This window comes from Bubalus kerabau, chromosome 23 (assembly GCF_029407905.1).
Source record: "Bubalus kerabau isolate K-KA32 ecotype Philippines breed swamp buffalo chromosome 23, PCC_UOA_SB_1v2, whole genome shotgun sequence".
Classification (NCBI taxonomy): Eukaryota; Metazoa; Chordata; class Mammalia; order Artiodactyla; family Bovidae; genus Bubalus; species Bubalus kerabau.
The window spans coordinates 39,542,736-39,560,906 of record NC_073646.1 but is presented as its reverse complement, the minus strand read 5'-3'; the positions used below and the strand labels follow the sequence as shown (position 1 = coordinate 39,560,906).

The following is an 18,171-nucleotide window of genomic DNA, read 5'->3' as shown; positions in this document are numbered from 1 at the left end:
ACTGGTAATGACCACACACATAATGAGTGTGAAAAGAGTTTCATCTTTATTATATTTCCCTAAAAGCTACACAGCATTATCCTCTTTAATAATCTAAAATTACATACAAACATCTCAAGACAAGTTAAAAAAATTACAACTGAATTTTCACAATTCAATAATAAGAACTTTAGAAGTTAAAATTTATGTTTACAAAAATTAGGAGGAATGACCCACCTAGCTATAAGTAGAATCGATATATTATGTAAATATAATAGATTAAAAATACAAAAACCTCTTGAAAATGTATACAAAATTGTATTTACCTATACACAACAGCTATAATATCCATCACAAAACTTTCTAGGAATAACATGTTTTCAAAACAAAGACTATTTTGAAACTATTTAAAGTAGATATATAAAAATAAAATATAAAAATAAATACAATAATTTTACAGGCAACATTCTCAAAATAAGCCAGTGATGATGGAAAACTTTGAGTCATCTATCATGATGCTATGGCTCTAATTTTATATTTTAAAGTAATTCCTTCCTATTCCAAGCCCCTACATTTCACCTTCACATGAATCTAGATTAGAGCAAACTAGTGTATAAAAACAGGGCCTCCAACATCTAACTCAGGGGAGATGTGAATTAATCTGAAAATTGGGGTGGTGCCTTATGAAAGAAGAGAATCTGAAAAAAACCTTGATTTCTTATTGTCCCACCAAAGACTCCTGGAAGCACACTCTGCTCCTAGGAGTACGACCAAAAACTCTCTTCAGTTCAGTCTAGAAGATGCTGGGTTCTTTCCCATTATCTGCACAGAGGCTTCTCTTGTCCTTCCTTGTGGCTGTCATCAGTGTCTGGATTGACTTTCCCTTGAAAATCCACATCTCCTCTGGTGATCTGGAAGTGAGAGAGTTAGGGTGTCAGATTTTGAAGTGGCAACTCTCCAGATATAAAGATCATTTATGAGCTTTCCTGCTGGCTCAGTAGTAAAGAATCCACCTGCCAATGCAGGGGACATGGGTTTGATCCCTGATCTGGGAAGATCCCATGTGCCAAGGAGCAACTAAGCCCATGTGCCACAACTACTGAAGCCCGAGCACCTTAGAGCCTGTGCTCCACAGCAAGAGAAGTCACTGCACTGAGAAGCCGCACACCGCAACCAGAGGAAAGCCCTCACAGCAACAAAGAACCGGCACAGACAAAAGCGAATAACGAAATAAAATTATTACAAAAAGATTATTTACATTCTCAGTCAATTCTAACCAGAGTTCAGGCTAATTAATAATCCCAGTTTTACCTCAAATTCTCCATTCTAAACCACAATCCTGAACCAGGGTTTTCAAGTGTGATTCTTGGACTTTGGTAACCCCAACTCCAGAAATGACTGAATACACCTAAGGTCAGGCCCTGGAATTTGCTTTATGGCCAAGATTCTAGGTGATTCTGCTCAGGGAGCTGGCACTCAGAGAATGCTGCTGTAGTTTTAACTCACCTCCATCCTTCTGCACCACTCAGAATCTGAACTTTCAACCATGCTACAAACATTACTAAAAAGTCAACATTATGAATCATAAGACCGGATGCCTGATCCCTAATCCTAAGCCTGGATCCTAGTGTTTAAATAATACTCACTCCTAAACTTGGTTAGTGTTATGGTCTGAATGTTGTGTCCCCCTAAAATTCTTATGTTGAAATCATAAATCTTAAGGTGATGGTATTGGGCTTCCCCAGTGGCTCAGATGGTAAAGAATCTGCCTGCAATGCAGGAAACCCAGGTTCCATCCCTGGATCAAGAAGATCCCCTGGAGAAGGGAATGGCTACCCACTCCAGTGTTCTTGCCTGGGAAATCCTATGGACAAAAGAACCTGGTGGGCTATAGTCCACAGGGTCTCAAAGAGTTGGACATGACAGAGAGATTAACTACAGCAAGGTGATGGTTTTTGCAGGTGGGGTCTTTGAGAGGTTATTAAGTCATGGGGTAGAGTCCCCATGAATGAGATTACTGCCATAATAAAAGGGCCCATGGTTTTTGTTGTTTTTAACCCACTCTGCTGCTGCTGCTGCTAAGTCACTTCAGTCGTGTCCGACTCTGGGCGACCCCATAGACGGCAGCCCACCAGGCTCCCCCGTCCCTGGGATTCTCCAGGCAAGAACACTAGAGTGGATTGCCATTTCCTTCTCTAATGCATGACAGTGAAAAGTGAAAGTGAAGTTGCTCAGTCGTGTCCGACTCTTAGTGACCTCATGGACTGCAGCCTACCAGACTCCTCCGTCCATGGGATTTTCCAGGCAAGAGTACTGGAGTGGGTTGCCATTGCCTTCTCCGTAACCCCTCAGGCTGTAGTATTTTTCTTTTTTCTTTTTTTGTCACACTGCACAGTATGCGGAACTTCCCAACCCGGAACTGAACTCATGTGCCCTGTATTGAAAGCAGAGTCTTAACCACTAGACCTCCAGGGACTATCTCCAGTCTGTAGTATTTTGTTAGGGAAACTCGAATGGACTAAGACAGTTTACAATTTAAACCAAACCTTTGCTTAATTTTCTGCCCACATCTATAACTCCATTGGTAGATCATAATAAGCCAGGTTGAAGATCGCCTTTCTTAACCTTCACTGGTTCTGATAAACTCCCTTGACCAAAAACTTGAGATGGGAAACGTGTCATTGTACAAGAGGAGTGACTGGTCCAGGAGTGGTGAGTCAGAGGAAATAACCACAGGTGATCTGGCGATAAGGAATTTGAAAGTGAATTTGGATGAAAATAAAGCTAGTCATAATTTCTCTTTTATCATTTACCGTGTAGGTTGTTCTGTCTAACATCCTATTTGTAGACATTGACTTCATGGAAGATAAATTCTAAGAGTCGCTATCCCGAGGGATGAAAGGCCACAGATGAATTAAAAAGAGAAACTCAAAACACAATATATGGAAAAAATTAGAAGTATTCACTTTTCACAAAAACCAACATCCCATCAAAGCTGTTATTTGGACCCCATTGTTTTGGGTGAAATGATTGCAGCCAAACCCATGCCTCTGTGACAAGTAGTTTTCCCCGAGGCCTGGCACCCACGGACCCCACTGTACTTGCATCTGTATGTGGTGGTCAGTCTGTGGCTGGGAACTGAGTCAGCATCTGGCTGTGTGCCCAGCTGGCCTAAGTCACAGGATGGAAGGTGATGGTGGTCCACAGTTGGAATCCTCAATGAACAACACATCATTCTGCCCACATCTGCGAGGACACAGACCTACCTTTCCTTAGGCTGGTGATCTCAGGCCCTCATGGTCCTGGGGGGCCCCTAGGGCAAGAGGGCACGATCTCGATCCCACACCCAGAGCCTCGGGTGAAAAGCTTGGATCTGCAAAGATGAACAGTCCCTTGAAATGATGATGCCTCTCCAAGTCGACCCCTCACCTCCCCTTGTCCAGCTTCTAATTCTTTCCCCCAATCCCCATGATCCCTCCTCTCCTCACCACCCTCACTTCCAAGCCCCCACAGCCCACCCACCTTCTCACACTCTTCCTGTGTGACCCTCATCTTCCAGTTCATGGAACAGATGAATTGGAAAACCAGTTTGTGGAACAAGGGACGCTGGGAGTGGTTCCTTCCATAGAGGAACGAAAAGATGATCTGTTTGGGGGCCTGGTTGTCCTCTTCCATCTTACTGGCCAGGTAGCTGAAAAGACATCAGGTGGCTGTCAGGAGCAGGACAGGAAGGGCCTCTGCCTGAGGTCAGCTTTCTAGAAAGGATGCAGGCTGAGCATCTTCATACAACCTTCCCAGCCCTCCCCAGCATCCTTGGTCATCAAAGAGCCACTGCTGGGCGGGACCTTCAGAAGGGCATCTCTAACACCTTGTTGATGAGGATGAAATCCCAACCTCTGTTCTTTTCCTTTGGTTTTATGTGCACACACCTGACTCCTTAGGTTGTAGGTACATGTACAGTTCCTAAGGGCTGGAACTGATCTATTTCTGCATTCATCCCTTTCCTACTAAATGATATGTTTAGGGCTTGGCTCTTATTGATGCATTAATTCAGCAGCCCTTCTTGAGTCTCTCTTCCCATCACCTCATATCCCCCAGCACATTGTTGTTGTTTAGTCATTAAGCTGTGTCTGACTTTCTGTGACCCCATGGACTGTAGCCTCTCAGGCTTCTCTGTTTAGGAGATTTCCCAGGCAAGAACACTGGAGTGGGTTGCCATTTCCTTCTCCAGGGGATCTTCCTGACCCAGGGATCAAACCCAAATCTCCTGCATTGCAGGTGGATTCTTTACCACTGTGCCATTAGGGAAGCCCCAACCACATAGGGTGCCCTTTATAAGGTTTCACTGAATGAATGGAAGAATGTTTTATAGCCAAATGCAATACAGATTACCTTGGAGATTCACTATAACAAACCGTTGCAAAATGAAAAGAATTGTGCTGAGGGAAATACCAATGCATTGGTATTTTGACAAGACCTACCTTCCCCAGTGGTTAGTGTAACAGGATTGGGGAAGGGGGAGGGGAGAGAAGAAATGACTATAATGCAAAACATCACATTATAATAGGATTTTAAGGAAAGTGTTAGTAGGATGCAGAAATTAGGGAGCTCAGGCATTATGAAGGTTTTGGTGCTTGAACTCAAGGATAAGGTCATTTTCTTTGGATAAATGTGTGTGGGAAAGATATCTGGAAAGAAAGCATAAGGATATAAAATATAAAATAGAGGGAAGGGCATTTGGAGGGAACAGTGAAACAAAGGAATAAAGAATCCGGACATTAAGCAAGGGTGATGGCAACTGTCAGGAGGGCTGACTTCCAGCCCTGAACTCTGGCCTTGACTTTGGAGAGTAATTAGCCAACGAACACAGGTCATACCCGTGTCTTTGGAAGAATATTCAGGCAAATAAAGCCGACTGGCTTGGGAGAGAAACTTGGAAGAAACATAAGTGGGAGGGTTTTACACCAGATTTCAGCTGTGTAATGAGGACCCCAGTCGTGGCCTTTGTCATGGGAACCCAGAAATGGAACATGGCGACACTTGGTACTGATGTGGGAAGGAGTGCGACAGAAGAATTCAAGCTGGAAACTCTCAAGCCTGTTCACTTGGGGGCAGGATGGTGTCAGTTCTTTCTTCCTCTCCTCTTAGCAGGATTTCTTTGTTTCCTTCAGTCTTTTGACTGATATTAGGGTTTGTTTTGACAACAATATAAAAAACATACTTCATATATATATATACGGATCATATATATATGATTTTTTACTTTTATCTAGTTTTTTTTTTCACTTTTTCTATTTTATATTCAGTCTTCCCATTTCATTTGGTTTGTGTTTTCTAATTTCTCCATTTCGTTTTTTTTTTGATGTTCTGTCTCAAGACTTTATCAAGTGTAGTAGAAAATCTTTTGCATACATACATGTATATATATATATAAATCATATGTATATATAGCTTAGAAAACTTATGAATTTTGGCCTAACTAAAAAATTTATGACATTTTGACTATATTTGTTCGACTTAGTATGAATAGAATGCTAGATTTCTAATTAAAAAAATAGACAAGCAACAAAAACCAAAGATTTACTGTATAGCACAGGGATTGACACGGGAGCCTGGTGGGCTCCAGCCCTTGGGGTCACAGAGTTGGACACAACTGAGTGACTAACACAGGGAACTATAGTCAAAATACCTTGTAATAACCTATAATGGAAAATAATCTGAAAAAAAATGTGTATATGTATAACTGAATAAACTTGCTGTGTACCTGAAACACAGTAAGTCAACCGTACTTCAATTACTATAAGGAAAAAAACATACTTCAAAAAGAAAGCACTCCACCATAAACAGTACAAATAGGTGTTTTAAAAAAAAAAAAAAAAGATGAAAGGGACGAGCCCCATACCTCTCCCTCCACCCTCCCAGGGTGCTGAGCATTAATGGGGAGATAGAGCAAGCTACTCAGAGAGCTATGAAGAAATGGATCCTCCGGTATTGCCAGAAGAGGAGGCTGGCTCGGCTGAAATTAGCGATCACCATCGCCAGGAGATACTGATGGACAGAAAGAAAAAACAGAGAGAGGTCACATCCCAGAAGAGGAAAAACAGAGAAGGGAATGGTAGGACTTTCCAGGTGGTGCAGTGGTAAAGAACCCATGTGCCAATGCAGGGGACTCAGGTTCCATCCCTGGGTTGGGAAGATCCCCGAGAGATGGAAATGGCAACCCACTCCAGTATTCTTATCTGGAAAATCCCCTGGACAGAGGAGCCTAGTGGGCTACAGTCCGTGGGATCTCAAAAGAGTCAACATGTCTTAGTGACTAAACAGCGGCCACAAAGAGAAGGAGGTGGGGACTGGGTGGTGCCCCTCGGAGAAGAGCCCCCGCCCCGTTTTGGGTGAGCTTGATTATTCGGAGGAGGAGAGGACGCAAAGTCCATGATGCTCCCAGAACAGGGGCTGTGGATTTGAGGGCAGCCAGCACTGGATGGTTTTTGATGAGCTGGAGCAAAGATGAGTCTCCTCTGAGCAGAGCAGGGGATTTAGGTGACCACCACCAAGTGACTCGCCTGGGGCTCAGACCCCAGAGGACACCTCCAGGCCCCCGGAAGGGAGTTGCTGACAAGGCATCAGGTTGGAAAGGGGAGTGGAAATCTGGGTTTAGAGAGTACCCCCACCCCACCCAACCCCGGACAGATGCTGGAGCAGAAATCCCTCTCAGTGGATGATTCACCTTGTCGGATACCTTCAGGTTTCTGTCCCAGGCCAGGAATCTCTTAACGACATGATCCTCTGTGAAAAGAGGGCAGATGTTAGACAATAGCAACAGGGCTGCCAGGAGAACATTCCAGAACAAAGAGGGAGAACGATACCTCCAATGGGGAAATTCTGGAATGTGACTCAGGGCGGGGGGAGGGAAGACCTTTCACTGGATGAGGAAAGGGGGTGACTCCCCTTCTAGGGCTGGCAAATGAGAGGGACCGGTGCCCCTTCGTTCTGCATGCACGTAGCCCTGCAGAAGCCGTCAAGTTATCACAATTTCTCACCTGACAGTCATGTCAGGCATGTAGATTCAAACAGCCTAGATTCAGTCAGGGCTAAGAATTCTCAGGGGTGCAGCTACCAAGTTACCCTAATCTTACAAGATGATCATTTCCAAGACTGATCTCTGCTGTGCTGTGCTGTGCTCTGTTGCTTCAGTCATGTCCGACTCTTTGCCACCCCATGGACCATAGCCCACCATGCTCTGTCCATGCGATGCTCCAGGCAAGAATACTGGGGTGGGTAGCTTTTCTCTTCTCCAGGGGAATCTTCCCACCCAGGGATCGAACCTGCGTCTCTTGCACTGCAGGTGGAGTCTTCCCCACTGAGCCGTCAGTATCATTTCTAAATCTAATCTAATCCTGCCTCATTCCTAAGTGTCCCTGGTGAGTGATCAGTCCCGAGTCCCCCAGGGACTGAGAGCTCATCAGCTAGCAGGGAATTCCTCTCCCTTGGAAAAATGTAGTTGTTAGAAGTTTTTGTTTTTTTTTTAAATTATAGAACAGGAGGTTGTGGGGCTGATGGGGAAGGGTCCTTACCAAGCATCTTGTTGAAGATCACGTGGTGTTCAGGCAGCATCAAGAACACCTGCTGTTTCTTCAACTTCATCCTGAGCCCACTCAGCGACTTCACGATCCAGCTGTCCTGGGCCTCGTCCTCCGCCTCTGCTCCAAATGCCGCTGACCACTTCCTCTTATAGCGAGGTCGCCAAGGCAGGGAGCTGGAGCCGGCCCAGAGTGCTGAGAAAGGAAAAGAGGGTTATGAAGCTTTTGATATGAAGCTTTTGTCTTTGGAATTCAGCCACTGGTTCCCCAACCCCTAAACCATTCCCACTCCCATCCCCAACTCTCCCCATCCAGTCTCTCCAGTCTCATAGATTGTTGTCCTTTCCATCTTTCTCTGTCAATATCCACTTACCCCTCCCCCCATTTTGGGGGCCATTTTTCCAGTTTCCCATCCTGAAAATCTCTTCCTCATGGCAGATAATTTCTCCCACTGTGTTGTTCTAGTCGCCAAGTCATGTTTCTCTGTGACCCCATGGACTGTAGTCCATGAGGCTGCTATGCCCATGGGATTTTCAGACAAGAACACAGGAGTAGACCCAAGTCTCTTGCATTGGCAGGTGAATTCTTTACCACCGACTCACCAGAGAAGCAATTTCTCCCACTCAGGAAAAAAAAAGGAACCCTCCCTTTGTTTCCCCTGTTCCTTTCTCTCATCCTTGGATCTCAGGTCCTAACCTCCTTTCTTGCTTCCCAGGTTTTCTGTGTCTCCAGCTCCTGTCCTCTCCTCCCCAAGCCTCTGACTTTCTGAATATCTCCTTCCTTCCACACTCACCTTATACAGGAGCTCCTTCCTGACCTCTGTACCCCTTCCTCCCCAGTGTTAACCCCCTGAAATTCCTTCTCGTGTCCAGCTCCCTCACCTGAGGGTCCTGGGCTTTCTTCACATCTCCATGGGGAGCCCCAAGAAACTGGACTGAGGGCTCAGGTCCTCAAACTGGGAATTCAGGCAACAACTGGCCGTGATTTCTCCCGAACTCTTCTTCCACACAACCTAGACTCTGTTCTGTCTCAGCTCTTCTGGATCCTGGCCAAATGCAAGCGTGATGTCCCTTCTTCAAGCCGAGGATGAACTGGGAGTGGAGGATGATCCGGGGAGATGCTGTTGTCCACCTCTGCTGTTGAGCACTATGGGAGTCTGCTCTTCCAATCAGGAAGGTCAGAAGCCTCTGACATCACTGGTCATTCCAATCTGGCAACCAGCTTGAAGAAAAACACAAGTTAACTGTTTGACCGAGGTGTCCACTTCTCCTGGAGATTAAGGGGAAACTGTATCTCCTGCTACTGACCCAACTCCTGACCATCCCCCAAAACCATCCTTCAGGTGCTGGATTCCCTGTTTATCCCTTCCCAGCAGGCTTGCCCTCTTTCAGGGTACAATTGAGTATCACACACTTATGTTGTTGTACACCCATTGCCACTGTCATCTCCAAAATGTGTTAATCTTCCCAAGCTGAAACTTTGTCCCCATTAAACACTAACTCCCCATCCTCCTGCCCCAGCTCCTGGCACCCATCCTTCTACTTTCTATCTCTTTGAATCTGACCCCTCTAGGGAGTTCATAGAAGTGGAATTGTATAACATTTGTCCATTTATATCTGGCTGATTCACTTAGTGTAACATCTTCAAGGTTCACCCTTGTGGTAGCCTAAATCAAAATTTACTCCTTAGACCTCCAAAGGTGGTGTGGATGGTACACAATAGGCAAGAAGGAAAGAAAACCCTGGATCTGAGGTCATTCTGATGTATCCTAAGTGCAATGGGAAACCAGTGAAGGAGAGGAGCCACAATCCAATTTGCATCGAAAGGGAAAAAAATTAATGTCGCCTGCTGTGTTAATGGGTGGGGTGGAGGGAAGCCCCTGGTTGTCCAGTGGTTAGGACTCTGTGCTCTCACTGCTGAGGCCCTGGGTTCAACCCCTCGACGGGGAACTAAGACCCCACAAGATGTGAAAATGGGGTGGAGACTCAGCAGGAGTTGGAACTAGGGAGACCCAGATGTGGTTAGGAGTTCGGGGGTGGGTAAAAGATGGAGAGAAGTCATCAGGTTCCAGGCATCTGGAGGAAGAGCCAGCAGGTCTCTTTGGGGGATCAGACATGGGGAAGGCTGGAGGGCTATAGTCCTGTGTCCTCTGTGTTCTTGTGCATGCGTATGCCTCTTCTGCATGCGGGCATTCTAAGTCACTTCAGTTGTGTCTGACTCTTTGCAACACTATGGACTGCAGCCCACCAGGCTCCTTTGTCCATGGGATTCTCCAGGCAAGAATACTGGAGTGGGTTGCCATTCTCTCCTTCCTGACCCAGGGATTGAACCCGCATCTCTTACATCTCCTAGTTTGGCAGGCAGGTTCTTTACCGCTAGCACCACCTGGGGAGCCCCTTATGCCTCTACTGCTGAAACTTGTTTCTACAGAGAAATACTAACTTTTCCTCTTAAAAGTGCAATTATCAAATTTTCACTGTGTATAAAAAGAAATATCAAATAACCATTAAATAAATAAATAAATGCTCTCTGTATAGATTTTTAAAGTTTCCTTCCCTTTTATGGATTAATTGTATCAACATACACACTACATTTTCTTTATCCATTCATCTGTCAACGAACACTTGGGTTGTTTCACAACTTTGGCTCTGAGCCCTGCTTTTGAATTATTGTTTGGACTTTGATGAGAAGTACCTCTGCTGTTCAGGGTGTGCCCAAAGTTTTATTTTGTATTTCCATCACTTACGTGTTTCTAGCTGGTCATCTAGAGTCAGAGCAGTTCATTGAAGGTGCGGACGGAGACCATCTCTCTGGGTTGCTCTCCATGACTTTCTGAGATGGACTAGGTCTCAGAGGCCCTGCAAACCTCGTCTGATGTCCTCCCCAGCTGCCACTGGACTGGTTCTCCTCACATGGGCACTGCTGGGAAAAGCACTGCTGCTTGAGGACCTGTGTCCTTCTGCTGTGGACGATGTTCAATTGTTAGGAGGCAAATGAGTTCAGGTTTGCAATCATTAGGCTTTCAACCATCAACACTGATTAGGTCTCTCCATAACAAAACAGAAGTTCACTCTCTCTCCCGGTTAACAAGCTTTCAAATATTAGAAGATTGGTTTTCTGTCTTCCTGAAAGTTTCTCTTATGAACAGCAAAATGCCTTGATTGTTTAATCTAATCTTCAAATCTAGATTTGCATAATCCAATCTTCCCCTGCCCACCTTGCTCAATCAGGCTACAATTGTGTGGGGTCTGTTGCTATGTTGACCAAAAATGGCATAAACAACCCAGATTGAATCTGCTGCTGTAACTAAGCAGGACCTCAGGATTTTTTGGGATGAATTCTCCTCCTGTCTTCCCCTTCATCTTGTCTTTAGGAAATTTTAGCTTCCTAGGCCTTCTCCAAGTTCCAAAGAGTAAATCTAATCAAAGAAGTGAGAACATGCATAAAGAAAGAAAAACAGCCAAAAAGAGATAAAATAATAATAGTTTAACCATTAAACAAAGTCAGTGTCCTTTAGTCCCTCCACAAGGGGTATAGATAAGATTCTGGGCCAAGCCCTGTGAGCTGTTTCACAGATACTGAAAACCCCATCAGGTGGAAGAAGTCACAAGCATGTAGACCCCAGACCAGTAGGAACCAGAAGGTGAATGACGTTGACTCCTGGTTACCTCAACACCAGCCAATCAGAGGAAGGTCCACAAGCTGATCACACAACCCCACAACCACCCCTCCCCGACTCTTTTTCCTTCACTTAAAATTTTTTTAAATTTTATATTGGAGTATAGTTGATTTATAATGTTATCTTAGTTTCAGTTATACATTTATATACATCTATTCTTTTTTTCAGATTCTTTTCCCCTTTAGGTTAATACAGAATTTTTTTTCCCCCTATGTTGTGCAGCTTGTGGAATCTCAGTTCTCTGACCAGGGATTGAACCTGGGCCACAGTGGTGAAAGCCTGGACTCCTAACCACTAGGCCACCAAGAAACTCCTTAGGTTATTACAGAATATTGTGTAGAGTTCCCTGTGCTATATAGTAGGTCCTTGAGGATTGTCTATTTTTTTGGCCTTACCATGTGGCACGTGGGAATTGTAGTTCCCTGACCAGGGATCAAACCCACGCCTCCTGCATTGGGAGTGAAGAGTCTTAACCACTGGACTACTGGGAAAGTCCTGATTGTCCATTTTATATGTAGTAGTGTGTATATGTTAACCCCGAACTCCGAATTTCTCTCTCCACCCCTCACATTTCTCCTTTGGTAACCATAAATTTGTTTTCTATGTCTGTGAGTCCATTTCTGTTTTGTAAATAAGTTCATTTGTATCATTTTTTAAGATGCTACATAGAAGTGATATCATATTGTATTTGTCTTTCTCTTTCTGACTTACCTCACTTAGTATTATGATATCTAGCTCCACCCATGGTGCTGCAAGCGGCACTGTTTCGTTCTTTTTTAAGGTTTTGTAACATTTCATTGTGTATATGGACTACATCAACTTTATCCATTCACCTGTTGACGGACATGTAAGTTGCTTCTGTGTCTTGGCTAGTGTAAATAATACTGCTATGAACATAGAGGTGCATGGATCATTTTGAGTTGTGGGTTTCTCCTGATACATGCCCAGGAGTGGGATTGCTGGATGACATAGTAGCTCTATTTTCAGTTTTTTAAGGGCCTTCCATGCTATCCTCCATAGTGGCTGCACCTTATATTCCTACCAACAGCCACACCCCATCTTTAAAAACTCTTCCCTGAAAGTCATTGGGGGAGTTGGGGCCTAATGACCACTAGCTGCCTGGACTCCTTGCTTGTCACCTTGTTCCCTTTCCTTCCTCATGACTCGGTGTCAGGAGACTGGCTTTACTGTGTGCATGTGAGCAGACTCAAGTTTGGTTCAGTAACAGTGTATTCAGTGGGGAAAGCAGAACTATCACTTCTCCTCTCTCCCTCCTATGAATGCAGCTTAAGATAACTGTACTGCAGAAATATCAGCAGTGTGAAATTAAAGTGCTTTGTCAATACAATCCTTTCAGCTGAGGATCACATGGAGAAAATAATAAACAGATGCCAGGACCTAGGCTCACAGATTCTAATTCCACAGCACTGAGATAGAGCCTAATTTGAACTTTCTTGTTGACACGCTTCTGATGGAAATCTCTGGGTGAGATGGGCTGCCCAGGCTGGTGCAATTGCTGTTATTCAGTTCCTAAGTTGTGTCCGGCTCTTTGTGACCCCAAGAACTGTAGCTCACCAGGTTCCACTGTCCATGAGATTCTCCAGGCAAGAATACTGGAATGGCTTGCCATTTTCTTCTCTAGAGGATCTTCCCAGATCAGGGATAGAACCCACATCTCCTGCATTGGCAGGAGGGTTCTTTACTAGTAAGCCACCATGGAAGCCCCGCTGGTGCAGTTCAGTTCAGTTCAGTTCAGTCACTCAGTCATGTCTGACTCTTTGCGACCCCATGAATCGCAGCATGCCCCCTGTCCATCACCAACCCCCGGAGTTCACTCAGATTCACGTCCATCGAGTCGGTGATGCCATCCAGCCATCTCATCCTCTGTCGTCCCCTTCTCCTCCTGCCCCCAATCCCTCCCAGCATCAGAGTCTTTTCCAATGAGTCAACTCTTCGCATGAGGTGGCCAAAGTACTGGAGTCTCAGCTTTAGCATCATTCCTTCCAAAGAAATCCCAGGGCTGATCTCTTTCAGAATGGACTGGTTGGATCTCCTTGCAGTCCAAGGGACTCTCAAGAGTCTTCTCCAACACCACAGTTCAAAAGCATCAATTCTTCGGCACTCAGCTTTCTTCACAGTCCAACTCGCACATGCATACATGACCACAGGAAAAACCATAGCCTTGACTAGACAGACCTTTGTTGGCAAAGTAATGTCTCTGCGTTTGAATATGCTATCTAGGTTGGTCATAACTTCCTTCCAAGGAGTAAGCGTCTTTTAATTTCATAGCTGCAGCACCATCTGCAGTGATTTTGGAGCCCACAAAAATAAAGTCTGACACTGTTTCCACTGTTTCCCCATCTATTTCCCATGAAGTGATGGGACCGGATGCCATGATCTTCGTTTTCTGAATGTTGAGCTTTAAGCCAACTTTTTCACTCTCCACTTTCACTTTCATCAAGAGGCTTTTGAGTTCCTCTTCACTTTCTGCCATAAGGGTGGTGTCATCTGCATATCTGAGGTTATTGATATTTCTCCCTACAATCTTGATTCCAGCTTGTGCTTCCTCCAGCCCAGTGTTTCTCATGATGTACTCTGCATATAAGTTAAATAAGCAGGGTGGCAATATACAGTCTTGACGAACTCCTTTTCCTATTTGGAACCAGTCTGTTGTTCCATGTCCAGTTCTAACTGTTGCTTCCTGACCTGCATACAGATTTCTCAAGAGGCAGGTCAGGTGGTCTGGTAGTCCCATCTCTTTCAGAATTTCCCACAGTTTATTGTGATCCACACAGTCAAAGGCTTTGGCATAGTCAATAAAGCAGAAATAGATGTTTTTCTGGAACTCTCTTGCTTTTTCCACGATCCAGCAGATGTTAGCAATTTGATCCCTGGTTCCTCTGCCTTTTCTAAAACCAGCTTGAACATCAGGAAGTTCACGGTTCACATATTGCTGAAGCCTGGCTTGGAGAATTTTAAGCATTACTTTACTAGCATGTGAGATGAGTGCAGTTGTGTGGTAGTTTGAGCATTCTTTCGCATTGCCTTTCTTTGGGATTGGAATGAAAACTGACCTTTCCCAGTCCTGTGGCTACTGCTGAGTTTTCCAGATTTGCTGGCCTATTGAGGGCAGTACTTTCACAGCATCATCTTTCAGGACTTGAAAGAGCTCAACTGGAACTCCATCACCTCCACTAGCTTTGTTCGTAGTGATGCTTTCTAAGGCCCACTTGACTTCACATTCCAGGATGTCTGGCTCTAGGTCAGTGATCACACCATCATGATTATCTGGGTCGTGAAGATCTTTTTTGTACAGTTCTTCTGTGTATTCTTGCCACCTCTTCTTAATATCTTCTGCTTCTGTTAGGTCCATACCATTTCTGTCCTTTATCGAGCCCATCTTTGCATGAAGTGTTCCCTTGGTATCTCTAATTTTCTTGAAGAGATCTCTAGTCTTTCCCATTCTGTTGTTTTTCTCTATTTCTTGGTGCAGCAGGAAATCCTAAAGAAAGTATGTCACCATTGAATGAAATAAGGAGGAAGGGGTGAACCATGACCTAGACCCTAACATGGAAGGGTTGTGGCCAAGCCGTGGGTCCAGGGCTGAGCAAATATGTGAACCAGCTTCTAGTCCTCCTGCTGACAGGTCCATGACAACCCATCAAGCTGCCTCGTGCTGCTGTGGATAAGCAGAGCCGGGATCAGAGTTCCTGACAAGCACCTACCTGGTACCTACCTAGTGTATATGTAGTGAAGAAATTGCCCCCTCCCCCTGCAACAGATCTTCCCCTACAGCTGTTGGAGAGACCCACTCCTGCCGACACCTCAATTTGGACTCGCAACCTGCGGAACTGTCAGACAATTCATTTCTGTTGTTTAAGCCCGCTGGTTTGGCATACTTTGTGACGCAGCCCAAGACAACTGCCACAACCAGGATTTTGTTGTTGTTGTTGTTTTTGTCTTGTTTTCACTTTGGCTGTGCTGGGTCTTCACTGCAGCTCTATGGGGTTTTAGTTGTGGCACACAGGCTGGAAGTTTGCCAGGCTCAAGCGCAGAGCACTCAACTACACCACTGTTGACGTCATCTATGATGTCGTTGGGGTGGCAGCCATCAACATGGCAGCCCACAGACTGGGCAATCCCCAGGATCTCTTTAATGGTTCCAGAGAGTTCTCTAGCTAGAGGTCGATGATGCATCTGCCTGGCAATGTTGACCATCTCATTAAAACTGATGTTTCCACTGTATCTAGTGTTCTTCTGCTTCTTCCTGTCTCTTGGCAGTTCCTTGAGGGCTTCAGCAGTTCCATAAGAAGTAGAAGGTACCACTCAATCTGGGCCTGTCTGCTCTGAATGATCAGTTTCACTGTATCCTCAGACCCTTCCAATCACCAGTTGCCTTGGTGATGTCATCACCAGCCTCTTTTGGAGACAGACCCTGGGGCCAGTCTTGGGGGCCAGGGCAGACATGGTACCGACCTCCCCACTATGCACCTCACTGTATGACTCTGGTCTCGTTGGTGTTGAATTTAGGTGGCATGGAGGAGGCAGATGGTGTTGAATCAACCCGGATTCCTGATAACCCAAGAAAGTAGCATCTTTGCCTCCTCAAAGCTGAAAATGTTGTCAAGTTTTTTCACAGAAGACAAATTACTGTTATCTTAAACATGTATGCAATGGATTCTATCTCTTGAGCTATATAAAAAGATGAGGTTCATCTCATTTGCACAAATAGTGGTTCCCTTGTGATGCACAGCACAGCCTGCTTTTTTTTTTTTGGCCAGTCCCACAGCATGCCAGATCTTAATTCCTGCTGGAGGGACTGAACCTGAGCCCCCTGTGTTTGAAGGGCAGAGTCTTAACTACTGGCCCACCGGGGAAGTCCCACAGCCTGCTTTCATAGTTATTCAACAATAAAACTGTTTTCTTTATTTCTACATCTGGGAAGAGGATTTTCTGGATTGGCAGAAGATTTTATTTTTAATTTTACCCATACCAGCTTTTGAGAAGTAACTGGTCGAGAACACGGTTACATGATTTCATCCCCAAAATAGTGATAAATCATTGTCCTTATGATTCTATTTTTGAAAAATTACATTTTTATCTAACATAAACAATATCCTGTTAAAAAGGTAAGATTCCAGGTATCCATTTTCTTTTTTCAATTTGTATGTACCTTCTGATTTTTCTGTTTTTTTTCTTTTAGTACTTTATTTATTTATTTTTTGATTTTTCTACTGTTTTTAATGCATTGATTGTGTAATCTAGAAAAGCTACAATTCCTATTCTCTTTTCCTTCCTTGGAGAAACCATATGCCCATGATTGAACATTTTTTATCATGGCTGAACATTCATTATATCCTAGCATTTTAATGAAACATAGTATTTCAACAGTTAAAACTGGACATGGAACAACAGACTGGTTCCAAATAGGGAAAGGAGTACATCAAGGTTGTATATTGTCACCCTGCTTATTTAACTTATATGCAGAGTATATCATGCAAAATGCTGGGCTGGATTAAGCACAAGCTGGAATCAAGATTGCTGGGAGAAATATCAATAATCTCAGATACGCAGATGACACCAGCCTTATAGCAGAAAATGAAAAAGAACTAAAAGCCTCTTGATGAAAGTGAAAGAAGAGTGAAAAAGTTGGCTTAAAACTCAACATTCAGAAAACTAAAATCATGGCATCTGGTCCCATCACTTCATGGCAAATAGATGGGGAAACAATGGAAACAGTGACAGACTTTATTTTGGGGGGCTCCAAAATCACTGCAAATGGTGACAGCAGCCATGAAATTAAAAGACACTTGCTCCTTGGAAAAAAGCTATGACCAACCTAGACAGAATATTAAGAAGCAGAGACATTACTTTACCAACAAAGATCAGTCAAGTAAAAACTATGTTTTTTCCAGTAGTCATGTATGGATGTGAGAGTTGGACTATAATGAAAGCTGAGTGCCAAAGAATTGATGCTTTTTGAACTGTGGTGTTGGAGAAGACTCTTGAGAGTCCCTTGGACTGCAAGAAGATCCAACCAGTCAATCCTAGGGAAAATCAGTCCTGAATATTCATTGGAAGGACTGATGCTGAAGCTGAAACTCCAATACTTTGACCACCTGATGTGAAGAACTGATTCATTGGAAAAGACCCTAATGCAGGGAAAGATTGAAGGCAGGAGGAAAAGGGGACGACAGAGGATGAGATGCTGCTGCTGCTGCTAAGTCTCTTCCATTGTATCTGACTCTGTGTGACCCCATAGACGGCGGCCCACCAGGCTCCTCTGTCCCTGGGATTCTCCAGGCAAGAATACTGGAATGGGTTGCCATTTCCTTCTCCCAAGGATGAGATGGTTGGATGGCATCACCGACTCAATGGACATGAGTTTGAGCAAGCTCCGGAAGTTGGTGATGGACAGGGAAGCCTGGCATGCTGCTGTCTGTGGGGTGGCAAAGAGTCAGACAGGACTGAGCTATTGAACTGAACTGAACTGTTAGTATTTCAGTTAAGGAAACGGCAACCTAGTCCAGTATTCTTGCCTGGAGAATCTCGTGGACAGACACGACTTAGCCAATAAACCACCACCACCACCGAACAGGATACACTCCTTCCCCTCTCTGGTTTGTCAGAGATCCTCAGATCTAACCTAAAATACCTCTGGGCAGGGAAAGGACCAGGGATCCAGGAGGCAATCACACAGGACCCCACCTGAGGCCCTATCTTTCCTTGACCCCTAACAGGAGTTAACAAATGGGATATTGATTCCGGCCTGGCGTGCTGCGATTCATGGGGTCGCAAAGAGTCCGACACGACTGAGCGACTGATCTGATCTGATCTGATCTGATATTGATTCCCTGGTTCAGAGGGTCCATCCTCTCAGCACAGCATTGCTTCACCTCCAGATGAGGTGGAGACATTTAAGAGGTTCCCTAA

The 18,171-nt window shown here is 44.6% G+C and overlaps 1 protein-coding gene and 1 pseudogene across 1 annotated transcript; both read right to left on the bottom strand.

Annotated features, from left to right (window-relative positions):
• Positions 1-25: 25 nt before the first annotated feature.
• LOC129637683 (speedy protein E4-like) lies at positions 26-7,972 on the bottom strand. The gene is made up of 7 exons (XM_055561899.1): positions 7,933-7,972; positions 7,554-7,754; positions 6,707-6,765; positions 5,942-6,027; positions 3,502-3,670; positions 3,246-3,352; positions 26-890 (listed from the first exon to the last, which is right to left on the bottom strand). Exons 1-6 carry the CDS (start codon positions 7,970-7,972, stop codon positions 3,293-3,295), a joined length of 615 nt encoding a protein of 204 aa, XP_055417874.1. The 3' UTR covers positions 26-890; positions 3,246-3,292.
• A 6,927-nt stretch (positions 7,973-14,899) lies between these two features.
• LOC129637682 (60S ribosomal protein L12-like) lies at positions 14,900-15,847 on the bottom strand (annotated as a pseudogene).
• Between the last annotated feature and the right edge of the window lie 2,324 nt (positions 15,848-18,171).